This window comes from Azolla caroliniana, unplaced genomic scaffold (genome assembly GCF_043228905.1).
Source record: "Azolla caroliniana isolate FFs.n. ecotype wild unplaced genomic scaffold, voAzoCaro1.0.p SCAF_3, whole genome shotgun sequence".
In the NCBI taxonomy this organism is placed as follows: Eukaryota; Viridiplantae; Streptophyta; class Polypodiopsida; order Salviniales; family Salviniaceae; genus Azolla; species Azolla caroliniana.
Genome location: NW_028230438.1, coordinates 7,706,354 through 7,728,307, shown reverse-complemented (window position 1 = coordinate 7,728,307; position 21,954 = coordinate 7,706,354). Strand labels below are relative to the sequence as shown.

Genomic DNA, 21,954 nt, shown 5'->3' with positions numbered 1-21,954 from the left:
TTAAGATAAGAACTGTTTAAATGGAGGAACTTGGTGGTAATCGGTGAGGTGGTTGATGCGGATTGAATGCAGCAAATTTTTTGTGTGATAAGGATGAGTGAAGATGGTGTGGGGGTCAAAGCCGATTATCATGAGTAGGTGAGGAAATTTTTAGACTCATTTTTTGTTGTTAGTACAGGATGTTGGTGGGCATCAGCGAGATGGCGAGCTGGTTGGCGAGATGGTTGATGTGGATTGAATGAAGAAAATGTTTTGGTGTTAAGGATGAGTGAAGATGGGGGTTGAAGCATATTTTCTTGAGGTGATGAGGTTACTACATCATTTTGTTATTATATGTACATGATTTGGGTGATAACCGTCGACATGGTTGATGTTATAAGGACAACTTTGCTTGGGGAAGATGTCCTTATATATGGAAAGAAAAAAAAAACTATTTAGTCCAAGTTTGTGGTAGAGATGGATGACGTTAATGGAGGACAAACCAATTCTAGGGTGTGACAGGGAGTAGTATTATGTGTTTACTTAATTTTCACATTTGGGAGTGCTTTTCTCTTTTCTTTGTTGTAGATGCGTGGAGGAAAATTGTGGAAATCTATATCACTTTGGTAGCAAGCTCTACATGTTGTTGTCATTGGCATACATCTTTTAACACCAACCATTGGAATTCATCGGCAAAGTTTCGATCAAATTGCAGGGATTTCTAAAGGTGGTATGCATGTTAGAGAGATGTAACCTATTTTGGTGAACCTTGGAAGCAGGGTTGAGGCGTGCTTTGGGGAAGCTGGCTAATCAAAATGATAGACGGAATGGTAAGTAATATATGTAGCATAGACTCCATTGATAAAGGCCAAAATCCATATTCAGCTTGGAAAAGAGGGGTTTTTTTTGTAACCAGTGTTATTGGTGGTAATTCCTTGCTTGATATGGATGTTAAATGTGGTTGGATTATTGTAGCTACATGATTGTTCAAGAGTTTTCTAGTTAAATACGTTGCAATATTCATTGTAATAGTGGATTATTTTGCATATTGCCTTTGGCCACTTTAAGTTTAATACCAATGGAGGATTTTTTTTGGAAAAGAAAAAAGAACTATATAAGATTGCCTAACGGAGACTAGAAGGCCATGCATTCAGCCCCTTCATTCTATAATGGCATCTAATGAGACTTGACCCAATTTCATGGGTACTATAGTAAAAGTGTTGCTTACTAGTAAAAGAGAGAGAGTGATTTATGTCAGAGGAAAAGAGAAGAGGCTAGCAAGCAAGAAAGTACACCTAATGGGAATTTTGAAATATTGGAGTAAACGTCACTCAAACATGATAGCTAAATTTCAATTATTCTTATGTGAAGCATTTATGAATGAATCCAATGACTCTATGTAAACGAAATGATTTCCCGTTATAACATGCGCCCCTTTATCACATATGCACAGCTTCACACTAGTTGTTATTTGATAAGTCAAATATTTACAATGTCGCATTGAAGCACTCAAAATTTGAAAATTTCGCATGTCATGGATATTCACGACATTTAAACACCTCTCTTCCAATTTGCACGGCTGTGATTTTACATTTTCCAGCCATATTGTAATGGTGTTTTATTAGTATTGCCTTTTGAAGTCTTGTGTGATTCTTTTTGCTCATTTTATTGTGGAGAAATGCCATTGATGACATTGCAAAGCTATTGTTAAGGAGCAAATTACTCATGTGTGATGAACTCGAGTAAAAATGAGGAATTAGGCACAGATTGCTTACAGACACAAGAATACACGCTAGTATGCGTAATGAACTTGAATAAATGCTAGAATATTTGTACTAACAAACAAGTGGGTTGTTAATCATGGATTAATAATGTTCTTATTTATATGCATGTAACGATCAATAAGAGTTATCAAGGTTGTTGATAGTCTCATTTCTAATTTTACAAGTATGTTGAGGCATAAGCAGACACGTACATAACTTGGTGGAATGTGATATGAGTAATTATGTGTTATAATGTGCATCATCTGGATTGGTCGGATCAATGCTTGAGAGGGGATATTTACAAAACTATTATTTCATATATCTTAAAACTCTTTTAACAAACACCGAAGTTCATGGGTGAATTATTGTCCATTAACACTTGCCTTTTCAACCACAATGCTATCTTTTCATTTCTTGGGTTGTGGGGAAATAGATAATTGCCAAATGGTAAAAACAATATTTGTTTAATAAGTGGTGCATGTAAATGACCACAAACTTGACATTACAACACTTGGACCCACATTTACCACTAATGTTATGAATCGCATGCTTTACAACTAAGAGTATCATGTTTATATATTTTAACGATAGATTTTTTATTAGAAACTGTAATAATTGTGTAAGCAATACTTTATGTCAACATTTAGGTTTAGATGTAATGGTAGCTTAACACTTAATATCTCGTGGATACTGGGTGTTGTCTATTGGCAATCTAGGGTTCACATTATTAAAATGTATTTGATGTGAAATCAAATTCTTATTATATATTTATAACAAGACATGAAGGGCTAATGTGCAAACTTTGAGCTTAATATTTGCTTTGAATGTGATTAATAGATGATTATGAGCATGACTAGTGATTGATTATGTGCATGTCTAATAACATACATGATGACTATGGTTAAATTAGACTTATGATGAGAATCATGACTAATTAAATAGTGAGAATGGTTTTCTCAAATTAGGGAACTATTCTAGCATTTGCACATGTTTGTGGACATCGGCATCTCAAGAAATGCTTTTAATGGAACTACACAATTGGCTTGAGAGTTTCCCACCATTAGCAACCTTGGCAAGAGAATGCACAAATTCTAATCCAGAAGAGAAGGGATGAATCTCCTTTTCAAACAATGACCTTTTATTGAAATAGGGCTACAATTTGCAGCCCAAAACAACCATGTCTTATAGTAATTCTAGATATGTTAGGTTGGCCTTGCTTAACTCATGCTAACACTCCCTTCATCATAACCCTATGTGATCAGGATTGTCACCTTAACCATGTGGACACAAGTTTTTTGCACAAATTCCACCCATCTTATTGGTATCTAATGGATGTTGACATAATATTGGACGACTAGCACTATTGTTGATGTTGGTGATGAAGGGGTGAGTGAAGGGGAGAGTCCATGTGAATGTATGGACATCCTAATGTCTACATGCTAGACATGCCTTCCAACCAAATCTTTCAACCAATAGATCCCAATTGTAGTAGTTTTGGTATTCAAACCGTGTAGCTTGGTTCCTCATATGAGTTAATCCATTAAACTACAATGCATAAAAATGTAAATACTAATATTTAATTCCTTTATTTTTCATGAAAGAGGAAAATCAATTTTCCCTAAAAGAGGAGATGAAAAGTGGAGAATGGTGGGGAATTTGAGTTGCATGATTGAAATAAGCTCATAGAAACTATGAGATTTTTTTGTTATATTTGTCGTCATATCCAGTGCATACACATACTTGATTGATTAAAGAGAGATATAAAAACCTTGGTTGAATGAATGTATATCCCCCAAACCTTGAGAGTATAAGAAGTAGCTTCCCTTGGATGATTGACATGAAATAATATATTATTGATATTATCAGAATTTCCTAGACAAATATGGGTAAAGTTCCCTAAACAAGAACCTTTACTCCATGCCCAACAAAAGCAAGAAACCAAAGCACAATACAACAAAGAGGGGAACTCCAAAGAAGCCTCCGGTTATTCCATAAACACCCGAAATCAACCCTCCCTGAACTATGTGGGTTACTTCGTGCATTTGTACGAGTAAGCGAGCACTTCCTTTTTTTGTGTCTAAGTAACAAAGGGTATTTAGGGTGGGGTTGTTTGAGGTAAGGAAAACTTGGGCATTGGGGGGAATAAAGAAATTTTAATAATATAGATATAGGGAACCAAGTACATAGTAGCAACATACATTAATACACGCATATAGTGTAATAGAGAGAGACAGAGAGAGATGTCTCTTGTCCCTGCCAAGGTGGTGATCCCTTACGTTTTGGGTTCCTTTGCCATCTCCTACATCGTATGGGACCTCACTAGGCAAAGGAAAATCTTTGGAGGTATTCATTGAATCCTTTACTTGTTCAAACACAACATGGAGGTATTTACTAAATTCTTTACTATTTGTTCAAACATAACATGGAATTTGCCCTATGTTTGTTACGACCATGACCATATAATATCCCATGGTGAGAATTTACCATAGTATTCTATACACGTGGATAAGTGTGAGGGTTAAACAAGAGTGTAAAGAAGGGGAGGATTACTTTTAATCCGCGGGATTGAGACAACCCATTAGGCCAAGTGTGAACTTGTCTGGGGGCCTTGGGTCTCGCTATAAATATGAGGTGTTGGTTGGTCCATGCAATTCTAGATCTCCACGCATAGACACAAATTGATTGTTGATTGTTTGTTTGTTTTTCCCTGAACTTTTATGGAGTTTTAATCATATGCTTTTTTCTCGCTTCAATCTCTTATCAATATGCATGCATGATGATTGGTTTTATATAGCTATCTACTTGTGTGGTTGTATTTTGTTTTCTATCCCACATGTAGGAAATCATGTGGTATACATATGAATGTATAATGTTTGCTATGTCATATGCAATCATGCATGACCATATGTGTATTTGAATCATAATTTTCTAATGTAAAAGCCGTATTATTGAATTGCACCGTATTCACATGTTGCTTGCACATTCAATAACAAGTATTTTATCTACATTTTGTCAATCCAAACCTAACCATGGACATCTCCTGTTTTGTCCTAATTAAATCACATGTCTCAGTTAGATCCTATATTGCAAAGCTTTTTGAAAAGATCTGAATCTAACATTGTAAGTTTCTCATTGTTGCAATTTATGAAAGTATTTATGAAACCTAATCATGGACATCTCATGTTTTCTCCAGATTAAATCACATGTCTAAGTAAGCTTCTATTTTACAAAGCTTTTTGAAAGGATTTCAATCTAACGTTGTAAGCTTCTCTTTGGGAGAAGGTTTCAGTCGTAGGATTGGCTCCATGATAAGAGGTTGTTTGTATATGATTTTTAGTTGTTGGCTTGGCTCATAGGTACAAATGAAGTAAAGTAGTTGTTAGATAACCATAACAGGAGAACAAAAACACCACCTCCCATTGACAATATGAAGAGAAGTTGCAACTAGAGGGTTTCAAGAAGAAGAAAAACAAGATGTGGAAAAACAACAAGAGTAGATGGTTCAAGAAAATAAATTTATAGAGAAATCATATGACAATTGTGTTTTTTATTTCCTTTTTAGCCATGTGTTTCACTATGGGTTGGAACTTGGCATGATTGTAGTTACTAGTGTTCCAAGTTTACTTATCGATGTCATAAGTTGTGCTCATGGTACCAACAATATCCTTGAATGATCAATAATGTACTACCATATTAGATTGCCTATATGTTTGTATTATCTTGGCACAAGAATAATTCATTGTTGAGTTTGGTTCTCATGTCACTCACTTTTTGGAAAAGCCTCAAAATTCGACGTGCTTTTTAACGTTACGTAGAGAAGAAAATTTGTGCTTAACATTTTCAAATTTATATATATCATGCATTAGGACAATAAAGATGCAAAAGCTCTTTGGAACCGATATGTAAGGGTAACAACCCAATGTTTGAGTAGTCGGCATATGAATTGTGGAAGTAGATTCTAATTATGTGTCTCATCATACACTTGCATCTTTATTGCTAATTACAAGATGAATTATCTAATTAGCACACACCAACAATAGGACCTTGTTGTGCCATATCTTGATTCTATTGTGATAATTTATAATAGGTACAGTTCCATGAACTCTAACGAAAGAATGGGAGCAAGAAACACAAAGAAAGTTTGATGCAGGTTGGCCTCAAGTTGTTGGACCCCTGTTGCGAGGAACCCCCAAAGAAGACAAAACTACATAGTGTTGATCAAGGCAAAGGAATAGATGGATGAGGATATTTAAATAAAGCTTTAAGTTCTATGTACAATTATAGATGATAGGTGTGTTTGGTCACAATATGCATAGTATTTTTTGTACAAAGGGAAAATGAATGGTTAAGTGTGTTTATCCAGTCTTGTTGGCTAATGCTAAAAAAGTGTGTATTGATAATATATATATTATGCTAGATACACAATCATACAATATGTTAACCATATAATCATCTGGATTGGCGTCATAAGAAAGAGTTGGTTTACAATAAGAGGCCTACTCATTTTGACCTAGCAAAGTTTTATCCTTCTCTTTTCAAATTTCATCACGTTTCATGGTGTAAGTACCTTGGAGCCCGTGTTCATGTTAAAATATTTCTTGTGGCTATATGGTATTATGGGGCTTTTGGTTTTAACTATTCTCTTATTGTGGATGTGTTTCAATTTCAAGAGGCCCATTATGACTGCTTAGATAGTTACTCGTAAATTATTTAATGTGGATTGGGAAGTACATCCAATTTAGTCAGTCATATAGTATTGTATATACTATAAAGCATCATGTAGAATGCAATGTTCTTATATAGTATTGTTTTTCTCCTTGTAAATTGGCTTATACTTTGAGAATTTCATTTATGTTATACCAATGTGATAATGAATGTAAGCTTCAAAGGAGATCGATTCGTACACAACAAATATATCATCATTGCAAGGACTAATTTCAAGATGAGAAGAACAAATACCAAATACGAATCAATATTGCATTTTAAAATTGCACTGGTAAGAGCAAATTTATTGTATGTCGCCCGTGCAACGTTTATTATCACATTGTGTATGTCAATACATAATACGGATTGAACTTCCAAATGCCTTTGATTGAATGCATCCACATGAAAAGCTTATATTCTTGGATAGATCGATTAAAATGAGCATGAAGCTCAATACTATTTCAAGGAACCAACACATGGGGCATATAGGATTCGAATTGTGAATTAAAACCTGTACTAGACTTTAAATAATGGCAATGGGACTCGTAGTTCGTCCGGCCTTGACCAAGTTTTTAGAACTTTTTTGTCGAAGACTCTCTTTCATAGTTAGGCGGGAAAACGCATAATTTTCAAAAGGGCATTGATTATTGTAAACATTGAGCAAAATGGGGTTTAGTACAACTTAGGGATTTGATAACGTGGTTTAGTACCACATTATTACCGAAATCAAGGCACCAAATGATGGCCCTTGCGGATCAATCTCTACCATGTTAAACACTTTGATCGAATCTCTACCATGGGAAATGTTTCAATTGATCTCTACCATGCTAAAACACTTCGATTCGATCGTTACCATGGGAAATGCTTCGATTGATCTCTTACCAAGGTAAACACTTCGATTGATCTCTACAATGGGAAATCCTTCAATTGATCTCTACCATGCTAAAACACTTCGATCGATCTCTATCATGAGAAATGCTTCAATTGATCTTTACCATGCTAACCACTTCGATCAATGTCGACCATGGGAAATGCTTCGATTGATCTCTTACCATGCTAGAACACTTTGACTCGATGTATACCATGGGAAATCCTTCAATTGATCTCTACCATGCCAAACACCTCGATCCATCTCTATCTACCATGGGAAATCCTTCAATTGATTTTACCATGCTAAAACACTTCGACCAATGTCTATCTACCATGGGAAATCCTTCAATTGATCTCTACCATGCTAAACACTTTGATCGAATCTCTATCCACCATGGGAAATGCTTGAATTGATCTCTACCATGCTAAAACACTTCGATCGATCTTGACCATGGGAAATGCTTCAATGGATCTCATACCATGCTAAATACTTCGATGGATCTCTACCATGGGAAATCCTTCAATTGATCTCTGCCGTGACACGGCGGCGGCGATACCGGCTACGGGGGAGAAAATGACGGCAATGCCACCAATACGGATGGGCGGCGGTGGCGGCCTTGGGGCCATCCATGGCCATGTTAACATGGCTACTACATTCATTATCAGAAGTGGTACTAGATCTACTCATGTTAAAACTGGCTGCTTTCTTGAGTCCATTCATTAAATGATCTATGGTACACATCACCAGTTGAGAAGCCCCCGATGATTGCCTATGCCGCCATTCTCGCCTCATTTGAGAGCTATGCTCATTGTTCGATAGAGCCGAAACAATGATGCCTCTTACATCATCACCACTACTACAACAACTACTACTACTACTATTACTACATGAGATACCATGGTATTCGAGGCCGGCTTCACCCCCTTCATGACAATGTTGGCTCTTTACATGTGTTATACCTTCATTGTGGTGGCTATCCACATCATGATCAGTGTCATCGGAGTGCTCGATGTGCCATGGCATGTCACATTCGATATGCGTAATGCCATGGCTATCATTCTCACCCTCCGATGCATAGGCCGACACATCACATGGCAAATGGTGTTGGGAACCACCACATATGATCCTTGACCTCCTGTCAAGCCGGTGCGAGGAGGATCTATGCCGAGCCGAACTGTTATATCGAGCATCCAGCTCATAGTCATGGCTATCGAGAGGCCGCCAGTGGACAAGAGACGAAGAAGAAGAAGAAGGCGAAGAAGAAGAAGTAGTGCATTGTTGATCGCTACCGCCACAAATAGTGGTTACAACAAAATCAAGCTTACTTCCACCAGGTTCGGATGGCCGGGATAGAGGGGTTCTAAGTGTGGAAGGTGAAGAGATTCTCGGGTTGGCCGAGAGGCAACATGTAAGCCGGCCATCGATGCGTACCACCACCACTTGATGGGCCGGATCTTTCGATTCCGGAGGAGAAAACATGTCATTGAATTGGTCATGATTCATGTCAATCTCATCCACAATTTCGCTAAATATATCGGTAGTAGGAGGCATATTAGCGGAGGCATCGGCCAAATGATGATGAATTGTCGCGAGTGCCTCGAGCTTGAATCGGGACTCCTTTCTTGTCCGGTGGCCATGGCCGGCCAGCCATGATTCCGGCACATTCGGACATCTCTCTCGGTCCATGGACAAAGAAGAAAGAGAACTGGGAAGATCATTACAGTTATTATTATACCAGTTCCCATTTCCTCGCATGTACCACAACCACGCGGCCGCCTTGCCGACCATCTCCGAGTGCTCTGTCTTTGGAGCCACATGGTGGCCATGGCTGGACCTTAATTGAACACCATAGCTCTCATCTCTCACCTTACTATGGCTAGTTCCGGCATCATGTTTTGCATGAGCTCGATTCCTCGCCGATCCGGAAGTGCTACATTCCGAAGTCTTCAGAAAATCATCATCACCATCACCATCATCAACAACAACATGATTGTGAGAGACATAGCTCCTAACTGTTCTGATCAGGCCCTTGATGCCCCTCATCTACAGCTCCTAGGAGGAAAGCTCATGAGGAGACAAAGAGACAAGAGAGAGTAAATTCTAAGTTTTAGGAGAAAGGTAGTTGTTAGATGATGTGTGTTGGATTCTTCTTTAGACACAAAAGAAAGGAAGGAAGAGTAGGATTTGAACCCATGACCTACCAAACATGTGTGGAGTCTTCTTTAGACCCATGACCTACCAAACAAGGAAAAGTGGGTGTGTAGGATTCGAACCATGACCTACCCAACATGTGTGTCGATGATAAAAGCCTAATATTAGCTTTTTACGAGGGCGACAAGAGGGAGAAAGAAAGAAAGAAAGATATATTAACGTCTTATAAGACCAAATTTGGCCCATGAGACAATTGGTTTACAACAAAATGGGGTGTGCACTCTGTCAAAATGGGGTGTGCACTCTGTACCCAATCATTCAAAATAAAAAGAAAAGAAAAGAGAACTTAGATAAAAGAGAGAGAGTGAGAGTGTGTACCCAAATTCCAACCCCTTTTTTTATGAAGTGCAATAATTCTCTCTCTGTCTACCCCCATGTATTTTGCATGCAATGGGCTTCTGTCTCTCCTTTTCACAAATCATGTTTGTATTTGTACTTTTGTGTCGTTTTGTTCCTTTCTGGATTTGGTTTCCTTTGTTTGTTTTTCTTTTTTTTTTGGGGGGGGGGGGGGGGGGGGGAGTGGGGGGCGAACGAGGGAGAAGGGAAGATTGGGTAGCAAATTGTTCTCTTCCAATTCCCCACATCGCTTTTGCTCGAAAACTTAGATGTTTGTCTCCACTTCTTGATTGCCTACCATGTGAGTGAATAAGACCTGACAAATTATATACACTTCTCCTTGCTAAGCACACTACGATGATGGATAATGAGGATATCAAAGTTAGCTTAGAACTCTCGATATTGAGAGTGAGAGATAGATAGATAGATATTATCATTGTCCTTGTATGTCGAATTTGACCATTAGTACCAAACTGGAACATTTTCAAGTAGTGTGTGTGGAGTTGGTACGCAATCTAGCATTGTTTAAGAATTTTATAGATGAAATTGCAATTCAAAATGAGAGAGACATTCATTTGGGGATAGGTCATGCTTGAATAGGTAGGTAGAGAAAGCAAACTCAAACACAATTGAAGTTAGAGCATTGCAATAAAGTGTAATGTAGAAACTCATAACCTTGTTTGGGGGAAAGTATACATAGTTGACGAGTCTTTTTATTGGTGGTGGCCTAATGGCCATGTCTCACATTGAATAAAATGCACATTCAATCATTATTAAAGCAGTGATGTTGATTGTGGACCATGGGGTGGGTTCTAGCATGTAAGGGAAACCACATTTTGCCCCGTCATAGGAGAATATGGTTGTGTAGTTTGGTGCAATATATGTAAAATTAATTGTGAAGTGTGAGCCTCCACAAATTAGTGAAGCAATGAGTGATCCCAAGTCATGCAACACCTCGCAAAGTGTTCTCCATACACTAATCCCACATTGCATCCTTAATGGGAATCGTCAAAAGCATAACCTTTGCTTTGGAGCTATTGAAATGAAACTTTCTTTATGTGTGAAAGTTTAAAATACTCATATTAAGATTCTACATATTTGTTAAAAACATATCATCTACATATAATAAAGCAATGATTATTACATTCTCAATGATGTTTCTCCCCTAGACTTAATGATTTTGGTTTTTAAGTGAGCATCCTAACCAACAACCTTGAATAATAATATAGCTTCCTAGGAAAGACTCTTTCAAGAAGGCTCTAGAATTACCAAACACACACACAAAGAGTAGGGTAATTTTAAATTGTGTAGAAGTAAATCGATGAAATGGACATCATGTTATGTTCATTGGATTTTCAAAGTTGTGAGAGTCAAATGGAAGAATAGGTTGGGTAAGCAATAGGAAATGGCATTGTGGAAGGTCATCTAGAGTATAAGCGAGTAATTGTTAAAGAAACTCAAGGAATGGTTGCTCTCTTGGCCATTCTTAGCAATAATGAAAGGCTTGAAATGTTGCACATGGGTGAGTATATAGCATTTCTAATAACATGGTATAATGGTAAGGGGAACTTTGGTATCTGATTTTAGTATCATTGTTACGCAATGCACCATAGAAAGACAATTTGTTGTAGATGATATAACAGATTATTTGTATCCATTATGAGTACTTGTAGACGTATATGTAATCAACATAGAGTAAGATATAAGTTCATTTGCCCGCAACTCTTGGAATATTATAGAAGCAAGGGTGCAACAAATCCATGGGGAGAATAGTGGTTAACGATATTGTATTTCTAGGAATATTTTCTGTTGGGAAAATGAGTACAAAAACTTCCGTTGAGTGTGGTAATAATCAATGAGTTGTCTAATCTAGGGAGGGGGTGTGGGATACAATAGCTAAAGCAAAAGGATCTATGGCGAAGAAGTGGGGCACAACAAACCATAAAAACTTAGCCCTTCATTGCACCTACTAGATTATTATACAAAGCCCAATGTGGCGGTTAAAGTCACGCGACACTATTCATCAAACACGAGACAAACCTTTCCGCAACCAGAATTTCTTATCATTGTTGTATTTGCATATGCTATATGATCCTTGATGTTTACAACAATTCATGTTTTTCCTCACTCTCTCCAATGTTCTCTTTGAAATGCCTCTACACACTTTACAATTTGTTTGATATTAATGAGATCAAGACGTGTTTTGTTTTGGGATGATGTTCAAGGATAATTCATAGTTCTATGCTTAAATGAACTCCAAAGCTTCAATTGTGTTTGTTACAACTTTAGGAGGAAAAATATATAGCAATACAAATGGGAATGAGTATTGTAGAACAAGGGGTAACTAAAATAGCATAGTTGAGCCAAGCCTTGATATAGGTGAGGTTCAACATTGGAATATTTTTATTTATTTATTAAGGTTGTTTCGTACAAAAGGAACAAAAAATATTGTACTTGAACAATGGAAAGTGATGATGATTGTAATTGGACCAACCATTACTCCATGGAGGAATTTTCTAAGCAATGCAACTATTAAGAGATATGGTGTTCTAATGTATTGTACTTCCTAATTCGTCAATGAGAATTTTATAGTGACTTCAACTTTTAGCAATGCACAAAGGGAACAAACTAATGTGGGATTCAAAGATTTGTTGTAGGAAAGTAAAGAAGTAAGTGGAGACTCATCAGGGAATGAGTTGGAAGTGATATCCTAGAGCAGTTGTATGTTTACTCCTATCACGAGGTTATGAAACTTCAATTGTAAGAATAAATCTCTACAAGCATAACTATATAGTAGTTTTTATGAAGCTTTTGCATATCCTGCGCTAGATTGACCAACGTCTATTACAATTCATAATGTGAATAAACTTGTTCTAATAGTGATTTTCATTTGGTATGGTTCCTTTCCGTGCATGCACCAAAGGGGTAGTAATGTACTAATGTTTGAGATAATTCAATTATTCAGATCCCTAACCTTTGAATGTGCTAATTGAAAGCCACTCTTAAATAGGAAAACTAAAGCTTTATGGAAAGAAAGAGAAAATATATTGTCATGAAAAAAATGTTACTAGATCCTTTAGAAACACGTAGATGTGAGGATAATCTACAAATTCAAATTTCATTAAATTAAAACAACAATTCCAATCATTCACCATCATTAAAATAAACAAAGGACATCACTATAGTTAATAAACTTACAAATTTAATAGTCTTTCAATATGCAATCATATGATATTATATTCATGCATTACAACGAGGTCATAATTTGGATGTCGGGACTACCTTCCACATTGAATCGAAGTTAGGGTCATGCATTATATAAAGGAATATGCGACAGTTATAGAGTGAGTATTGAAGGTTCCTAGTGCATAAAAGTTTGTGTCTTTACAAACTTCCTTATGAAAATCTTGGGAGAACCCATGAGTCATGGCCCATGAGTGTATACTAATGGTTGATGTTTTCAAGGCCCATCAAACCAATGTCCCTAGTAAGCATACCTTCTCATTGTTTTATGAGATTGTACAACTTGAAATGAGTTACCATGTGGAATTGCAAGAATCTACAAATTCTCATGATCCAAAAACCATTATAAAACAATGCACATGGACAAAATAATTGAAGTTCTTGAGTATGTGTCTTATTGTATAAAATAGGTTGTTTGAGAGATATAAAACATGTTATGATCCTAGAAACTATTTAAAGTTTACCATGATCAAACATAACATATCGCAGATACACTCTCATGTACAATTATGGTTTAAACCCATTGTTTTTTTCCATGAAATTGTTCTGGATATAAAGTGTCGCATCAAAAAGTTGATTTCGATGACCTTTTTTTATGAGTAGGAAATGGCAATGCTTGCTTAATAACCCAAGTTATAAACTTGTATTAGAGATCATGAGATTGTTCAAAAAATATGGATACTTTCACATGAATCATGGGATGGTGCTTGTTAGGGGTGTAGTCGAGAATAAGAATAGTATTAAGAGAATAAGAAAGAAGAGGAAAATATATTTATATTAACAAAAAGAACAACATTACAAGTATATGTCAAAGATGGGCGTTGAACTAGAATGGTTCATCAATCACTAAAGCAATTGCTTATAGAGCATGTTTGGGCCCATGCATGCTCGCCACGTCACATTCATGCAAACGTGTCATTTAGTGATCATGCATTAGCTTGTGCGAGGTGACAGTGTCTCATAATATTATGAGATTATCTATGAAAAGTTATGCCCTCGATAAGTAGATTGATCGTTTCGTGTTCTTTGCAATAAATATTTTGTGTTAATCTTTTGATTAAAGCTTTGATATATACTCACAATAAAAGTCTTGGGTTTAAGTCTTATTATGACCTTCTTATGATGACTAAGGCATTATATATGCATGTGGTTTTGTAAACATGTTCATGATAGTGCTTGTTGCTCCATTGCATTTTGTTTTCTACCTTGCGATGGATGCGTTCATTCACTCTAAAATGTGTACTTGATAATCTCATATAGTTTCTTTACATGTAACTTCAATAGTCATTGACTCTTCATGCAATCCATAAAGCAATAAAAAAAGTGTTGTCAGATGTTTTGATTAGTGATTGTTTGGCATTTTGTTTTAAACCAAGATACAAGCGCAAAGCTAGATGTCCCAACTAACAATTGACAACGGTTCGGTTTGAACCGAACCAAACTACGAAATTATGACTTAATGGTTAAAACAGGTTCGGTTCTGTTTGGTTCAAGTTGAAGTTTTTGTAAATTGTTTGGTTTGGTTTAGGGTTTTACCGATTCAATTCGGCTTGGTTTGAGCCTTTGTCGGTTTAACAGTTTAGGTTTGCCACTCAATAATTTTCTTATATATGTTTTTGAACATTTTAAGAAAAATATTTAAGTTTTGAAATATTGAAAAATTTTCAAATTTTCAAATTAAAATGTGCAAAAATTGAAATTTGACCTAACTTGTAAACCAAAACCGAACCATGAAACCGTGGTTTTAATGATTTAACGGATTAAAGGTTTGAAAGTCTCTAAAACCGTTTGGCTTGAGCTTGAATTTTTTTTGTAATGATTCGGTTTAAATGGTTTCGTGGGGAGAGGGGGGCATTTTTGGAGATTTTCCAAAGAAAAGCTAAGGGGTATTCCAGAGATTTCCCAAAAATCATCGTTTAATCATATGTCCCCACAGCATAGCCACTTGGGATTAGCTGCAAAGCTCTGAAGCTATGGAACAGGGTAGAGCCGCAGTAGCGGCAGCAGAAGATGAAGAAGGAGGAGGAGAAGAAGAAGAAGAGGAGGAAGACCACGTTCTTTGAGAAAATGGTGCCCTGATGAGATTAAAGGGAATGATGCAGATGCCGAAACTGAATGCGATAAATGCGGAAAAAGAAAGCAAAGAAAGGCATGATAATGTCAAGGAATGCATCCAACTTGTCAGATTTCTCAAAGCTTGTGGAGAGAGTAAGGATTTGGTGAAAGGAAGTAGAATACATGTTGATATTGTTAACAAAGGTTTACTTGAAACAATCCCTCACGTAGGGGGCATATTAGTTAGTATGTATGCAAAGTGTGGCGCTCTTGGTAAGTCTCGAGAAGTTCTTACTGGACTTAATCTGAGAAATGTTGCTACTTGGAATGCACTAATTTCAGGGTATGTTAAGCAAAAACAAGGAAAAGAGGCATTGAATTGCTTCGAATGTATGCAAAGTGAAGGCATCTCCCCAAATTCTATAACTTTTGTTTGCATATTGAAAGCATGTGGTAGCATAAGAGATGTTGTGAAAGGGGATCAAATCTATGATGAGATTGTTGAAAAAGGTTTTTTGGGAAAAGATATCATACTTGGTAATGCTTTGGTTGATATGTATGCCAAATGTGGCGAGTTGAAAAAGGCAGAGAAAATGCTCGAAAAACTTGTCATTAGAAATGTGGTTTCCTGGAATACTATCATAACAGGTTACACCCAACAAGGACAAGGTTCAGAAGCTTTGGACTGTTTTGAACGGATGCAAAGAGAGGGGATTTTGCCAAACTCCATCACGTTCATCTGTGTATCAAAAGCATGCGCTAGCATTAAGGCTGTTGAGAAAGGAAAGAAAATCCATGATGAGATCATGTGTAAGGGATTGCTAGGAGGGGATGTTGTTCTTGGAACTGCTTTGGTAGATATGTATGCGAAATTCGGTGCAATGGAAAGAGCAAAAGAAGTGTTTGATGAACTTGTCATCCCCAACATTGTGTCTTGGAATGCACTTATTGTGGGTTATGTACAACACGGACAGGGTGAGGAAGCATTGAACTGTTTCAAAGAAATGAAAAGCAAGGGGCTTTCTCCAGATGCCATTACCTTCAGTTCTATCTTGAAAGCTTGTGCTAACACTGGTGCACTTATGAAGGGCAAACAAATTCATGATGATATAGTCAGAAATGGGTTGCTAGGAGAAGATATAGTGCTTGATACTGCATTGGTGGATATGTATGCTAAATGTGGTGCATTGAGAAATGCCGAGCAAGTATTTAGAAAACTCCGTGCTCGGAATCTAGTCTTGTGGAATACAATCATCGCAGGATACTCTCAACAAGGGCATGGTGAAGCAGCACTAAATTGTTTCAATTATATGCAACGTGAGGGCTTCACACCAGATATCATCACCTATGTTTGCATTGCGAGAGCATGTGGAAGCATAGGTTCTGCTGATAAGTGTAAACAAATTCATGAGGAGATTGTGAATAAGGGGTTTCTTCAGAAAGATATTATTCTTGGCAATGCTTTGGTGGACATGTATGCAAAATGTGGTTTGTTGGAGAAAGCGCAAAGAGTACTTTATGAGCTCCCCATTAGAGATGAAGTCTCATGGAATGCACTTATCACAGGATATACTCAGAAGGGGCAAGGTAAGGAAGCACTAGAATGCTTCAGGTGTATGCGAAATGAGGGTCTCTCTCCTGATGGCATCACCTTCATCTCTGTCTTGAAGGCATGTGGCAGCACAGGGTTGGTTGATTTTGGCAAAGTAATCCATGAAGAGATACTTAGAAAGGGATTGCTTGCAAAAGATGTTGTACTTGGCAATGCCTTGGTGGATATGTATGCAAAATGTGGTGTTTTTGAAAAATCACAAGAAGTTTTTTGTGAATTGCCAGGTCGAGACATAGTTTCTTGCAATGCTCTTATTGCAGGATATGTCCAACATGGACGAAGTGAGGATGCATTGAGCTATTTCGAAAAACTACAAACCGAGGGCCTCTCACCAGATTCTGTGACATATATTTGCATCTTAAAAGCTTGTGGAAATACAGGTTTCCTTGATAAAGGAAAAGAAATCCACAATGTGATTCTCGATAAGGGATTTCTAGGCAAAGATGTTTTTCTTGGCACTGCCCTACTGGATATGTATGTGAAATGTGGTTCATTGGAAAGTGCAGAGCAAGTTTTTGATGAGGTTTTTCTTCGAGATGTAGTCTTATGGAATGCACTCATTGCAGGATATGCCCAACAAGGGCAAGGTGAAGAAGCGTTGAAATGTTTCAACCTCATGCAAATTGAAGGTCTCCCACCAGATGCTATCACCTTTGGCTGCATCTTGAAAGCTTGTGGCAGTGCAGGGGCTTTTGGCAAGGGTAAACAAATTCATGATGAGATTCTATATAAGGGGCTGTTGGAAAAAGATACCATGCTTACCACTACTTTGGTGGATATGTATGCAAAATGTGGTGTAATGGAGAAAGCAGAGCAGGTGTTTGATGAGATTTGTGTCCACGATGTGGCATCTTGGAATTCATTGATTGCTGGATATGCCCTAAAGGGGCAAGTTGAGGAAGCAGTGGATTGTTTCAAGAGGATGCAAACTAAGGGACTCTCCCCGGATGCAGTCAACTTTCTTTGTGTTATGAATGCATGCAGTCATTCAGGTCTAGTGGATGAGGGGGAAATGTGCTTTATACTTATGTATAGAAAATATGGTATCATACCTGATTTAGATCATTACACTTGTATGGTTGATTTATTTGGTCGTGCTGGACGTTTTGGTAAGGCAGTGGAAGTGATTGTGAAAATGCCATCTTCTCATTACTTCCTAGTTTGGGATGCTTTATTGGGTGCATGCCAAAAATGGGGCAATGTGCAGCTTGGGAGATTTGCCTTTGAACAAAAAGTACAGCTAGACCCTAACAATGGTGCAGCTTATGTATTGATGTCCAATATTTATGTTGCTGCTGCCTTAAAAGAAGATGCAGAAAACAATATTTATATAAACTATGCTGCTCAAAGCAATTTATGGTGCACCAAGTTCATGGATGGATATGAATAGAAATGGCTCACCCATTTTCTGTTGAGAATTTAAACAAATGCGCAACATAGAGCTATCTATATGAAGTGTCAAGATGTTTTGCTTAAAAAAAACATCAAAGCTTTTAGTTTTCCTCATAGGAGAGATGATGCAGTTGTGGGTATTTAATGAATGCCATTAGATTGGTGATGGCGGCTCATCTCTACTCGATTCATTATCCTCTAAGAAGCTCGTCATCATTCTTGCCTTTTCACAGCCATGGCAAGAATTATGCAATATAACATGCCAAAATGAGAACTAGAGAAGGCATACCTAACATGAGCCTCACAAATTGGTATTGACAAGATTTAGGGAAGGGCTCATAGCGCACTAGGGCTGGGGAAATTAGGAAGTTAAAGCTAAAGGATGTTCAGAATCTTCCAGATTATTGACAGAAGTGATGACATTGTAGCCCACTAGACTATTGACATAAGTAATGACATGTAGTGGGCTTGTAGCTTACTAGATCTGCTGAGATTGGCAACTTGGTAAGTAAAATGCAAGTATATTCAAGGATTTTCCAGATTATTGACATAATTGATGACATTGTTGATGCCATTAACTGATGATGCAACCAATGATGATGATGGATGGACAAGTGTTGATTTAAGCAATGATTTATCTCCACCTTGAGCAGTCTGTACCAAGAAGGTTAGTTGAGAAACCTGGCCTAGACTTTGGCTTGAAAGGATGTTGTTTAGGGAATTCACCAACTTTAAGAAGGATCCGCGATCACATTGGAAATTGGAACTGAATTCTCACATGCATTCATCGACCTTCCAACATTTGAGGAATAAATTCCTCTTTATTGTTGGCTTAAGAAGAGTTGTTTTGTAACTCATTATTGATTTGTTGTTTGAAGTGGGGTTGGTATTGCATGAAACTACCCATCTTGTCGCACTATGAACATTAATGGTTTGAGCTTCATCCGGCGGAATATAGATTAATTGATTGCTAATTAAATGAGTTAAGAGTGATGAAATTGCCACATTGATTTGACATTTACATGCATGGAGTTGTACTTACATACATTATGAAAACATTGGAACCAAGTTCAAACTAGAGAAGACTAAGTGCATGGCACAATAGGATGGATGATCGGAGGTGAGGATGACTGGATTTAGAGGAGTGAAAGTGGAAGATGTGAGAGAGCCAGGTGCAACCCAAGAGCTTGATATGTGTGGTGACAAAAAACACAAGGGGAGATCAAAGTAAGATACAAATGATGAACAATAGTTAATGTCTCAAGATTGACGAGTGGGATCAAACCACTTTTATGCAGTACATGTACATGTATGAGCTATGCATATGGCCTCTCAACAATTTATCCCCACACAATCCTCAAGACTTTTAAACCTCATAACCAAAACAACCTCACAATGTTGACAACCTTTTTGTTCTCAAAGGAAAATAATGTGCAAAGAAAAAGGTGTTGTGGACGAAGATGCATCACAATTCACAATGTGTCGATGCTACAAAGGTGATCAGCCAGGTACTCTATTGTGATCCACTGAATAATGATGCAATAGGCACTTTGAAGAGACTAGCAGAGATGGCCACATGGACCATATATAGTGGCAATGATGACCATTGCATCGTAACGAATGGTTGACATCACCAAGTGCATATCCTAACCCAACCCAATGGGTGGGATTGTGGCTATCATGTGATGCAGACCATTCAGATGCTAGTGGAGGAGTTCATCCACGGCTTCGAATCACACAATTTTGTAAGTATGGCATGACATGTGGATTGCACGGAACTTTTATAAGTAATGGGTTGGTTCTTATAGTGGCACATTTTGTACATGGTATAGAGAACTAGTTCGGATGCGAGGACGTAAATCTCTTTTGGAGAAACATGGCAAAATGGGCTTGAAGGATTTTGAGATTTTCGATTTCATAGCTATGGGAATTTCTGTATATGGCACATTTTGTATGTTTTGTAGAGAGAACATTTTGTATATGTCTTCATATGTATATGAATCTACCACTTTTGTAGAGAGAACAATTTGTATACGCCTTCATATATATATGAAGGCCTCATTTTGTATAATCTTGATCATGTATATGAATATACTCTTTTGCACATTTTTTATATAAATAAGCCATTTTGCAATTGGCCCATTCTGTATATGAATACACTCTTTGGCACATTTTGTATATCATAAAGATTTGTAGTATATGAATGGATGACCAAGTTTTACTAAATGCTTTGCAACATATGGTATTAAAATACATGCTCAAATCCAATTCATATGATTGCAACATATGTTGAATGCTCTGTGAAACCAAATGAAGTCACTTGGCTTTGGGCAATCATATGGTAAATATGTACCACGAATGGGGTGACATAGATCATGCACAACACACATGTATGAAAAAATGTAGTATCTTGGAGATTGAAATCACTTAATCCCAGCTAATTTTAGACGCCCTACTAATTTCAAATGGCTAGCTAAAATCAAATGCCCTACTGATCGTGGTCAACTATCTGTAATGATGGTTTCCAACGATCAAATTAACATCCAGATAAATAGCTTGATCAACACTCCAACTCCTATATTCACACTCATTTTCCTAATTGAGCACAGAATAATCACACAATAATCTGAGAAAATTACATACCAGCTTCCTAATTTGAAAGTTATCAATTTTGAGTTTAATCATATAGTACTTGGCGGGAAGATTTCCTTCTTGCCGTCATGATGAACAGTGAAGTTGTCTCAATCTTTGCAAAATGTCAAAGGATGATTCTGATCATGCCGTCTTCATACTCCACTACATCTGAGGACGACAATGACCATGGGACCATGGCCATTTCAATAGATGGACCAGATGACCATTTCAATAGTGGTCATGTATCAGGTAGTAGACCAGATGTGTACCATTTGCCAACACACCCAAATGTCATAAATTGTTGCAAAGATAAAGCTATTTGATGTTAGAGTGTGCAAGGCATGTTTGCATGAATGAGCATGCATAAAGAGGCATATCACAAGTGCAAGGCTAGTCCACTAGAACTTGTTAGTTATAGGCATAGATTGACACATGCGTGATATTCGTGATATTCTCCATGCGCAATATTCTCAATATTCGAGAATACAAAATGGCCCCAAGAATATTAAAAAACCATTCGTTTTGTAAAATAAATATAAAAAATTATTTATTTATTTAAATAAATGTATTTCACCAAAAAAACAATTATTCATTAATAGATTATAGTGTTAAGAGAGTTTATGAAACTTATTTTAATTAATTAATTTTTTTAAAACGAATATTTTTATATTTATTATACAAATATGATTAGTATGAACTTTGAAGATATGATTAGTATGAACTTTGAAGATATGATTAGTATGAACTTTGAAGATATGATTGGTTTGAAGTACCATTTTTAATGTCAAGATAAAAATATCCATAAATTTTGAGGAAATAAAAAGTGAGAAATTAATGAGCCTTTATTTTATTTTATTTATTTATTAAAAATAAAACGACTATACATTTATTATAAAAATTTAGTAGTGTCAAGTCCCCAAAGTCCCTCTTTTATTATTCCTATTTTTTTGGGGGGGGGGTAGGGTGTAAAACGAATACTTGACTACCCATTCGCATTCGCATTCGTTTACATTCGAATGGGAAACTCCACGAATGCGAATATGTCAATCTATGGTTATAGGTTTTTTATGATACCAAAGGAGGTTCATAACATGGCAAATGCCTTAAAAATCGAGAGTTTCATGTCATATGTTGATCGGTCATTGATGATGCAA

At 36.9% G+C, this 21,954-nt stretch overlaps 2 protein-coding genes and 1 long non-coding RNA gene across 3 annotated transcripts in view; 2 read left to right on the top strand and 1 right to left on the bottom strand.

Annotated features, from left to right (window-relative positions):
• The window catches only part of LOC147866124 (uncharacterized), a 94,509-nt gene that overhangs the window by 70,194 nt on the left and 2,361 nt on the right, over positions 1–21,954 (top strand). The gene's annotated exons all lie outside the window — the stretch shown is intronic.
• Positions 6,867–9,435, bottom strand: LOC147866126 (uncharacterized). Its single transcript, XM_087316495.1, has 2 exons — positions 7,689–9,435; positions 6,867–7,568 (listed from the first exon to the last, which is right to left on the bottom strand). The coding sequence occupies exon 1, from the start codon at positions 9,358–9,360 to the stop codon at positions 7,837–7,839; it is 1,524 nt and encodes a 507-aa protein (XP_087172621.1). The 5' UTR covers positions 9,361–9,435; the 3' UTR covers positions 6,867–7,568; positions 7,689–7,836.
• LOC147866125 (pentatricopeptide repeat-containing protein At2g39620-like) lies at positions 15,044–20,064 on the top strand. Its single transcript, XM_087316496.1, has one exon. It carries the CDS (start codon positions 15,186–15,188, stop codon positions 18,162–18,164), a length of 2,979 nt encoding a protein of 992 aa, XP_087172622.1. The 5' UTR covers positions 15,044–15,185; the 3' UTR covers positions 18,165–20,064.

Bases quoted from the DNA above. Each gene is read 5' to 3' on its own strand.
- LOC147866126 (XM_087316495.1), bottom strand. From the start codon at position 9,360: ATGAGGGGCATCAAGGGCCTGATCAGAACAGTTAGGAGCTATGTCTCT.
- LOC147866125 (XM_087316496.1), top strand. From the start codon at position 15,186: ATGAGATTAAAGGGAATGATGCAGATGCCGAAACTGAATGCGATAAAT.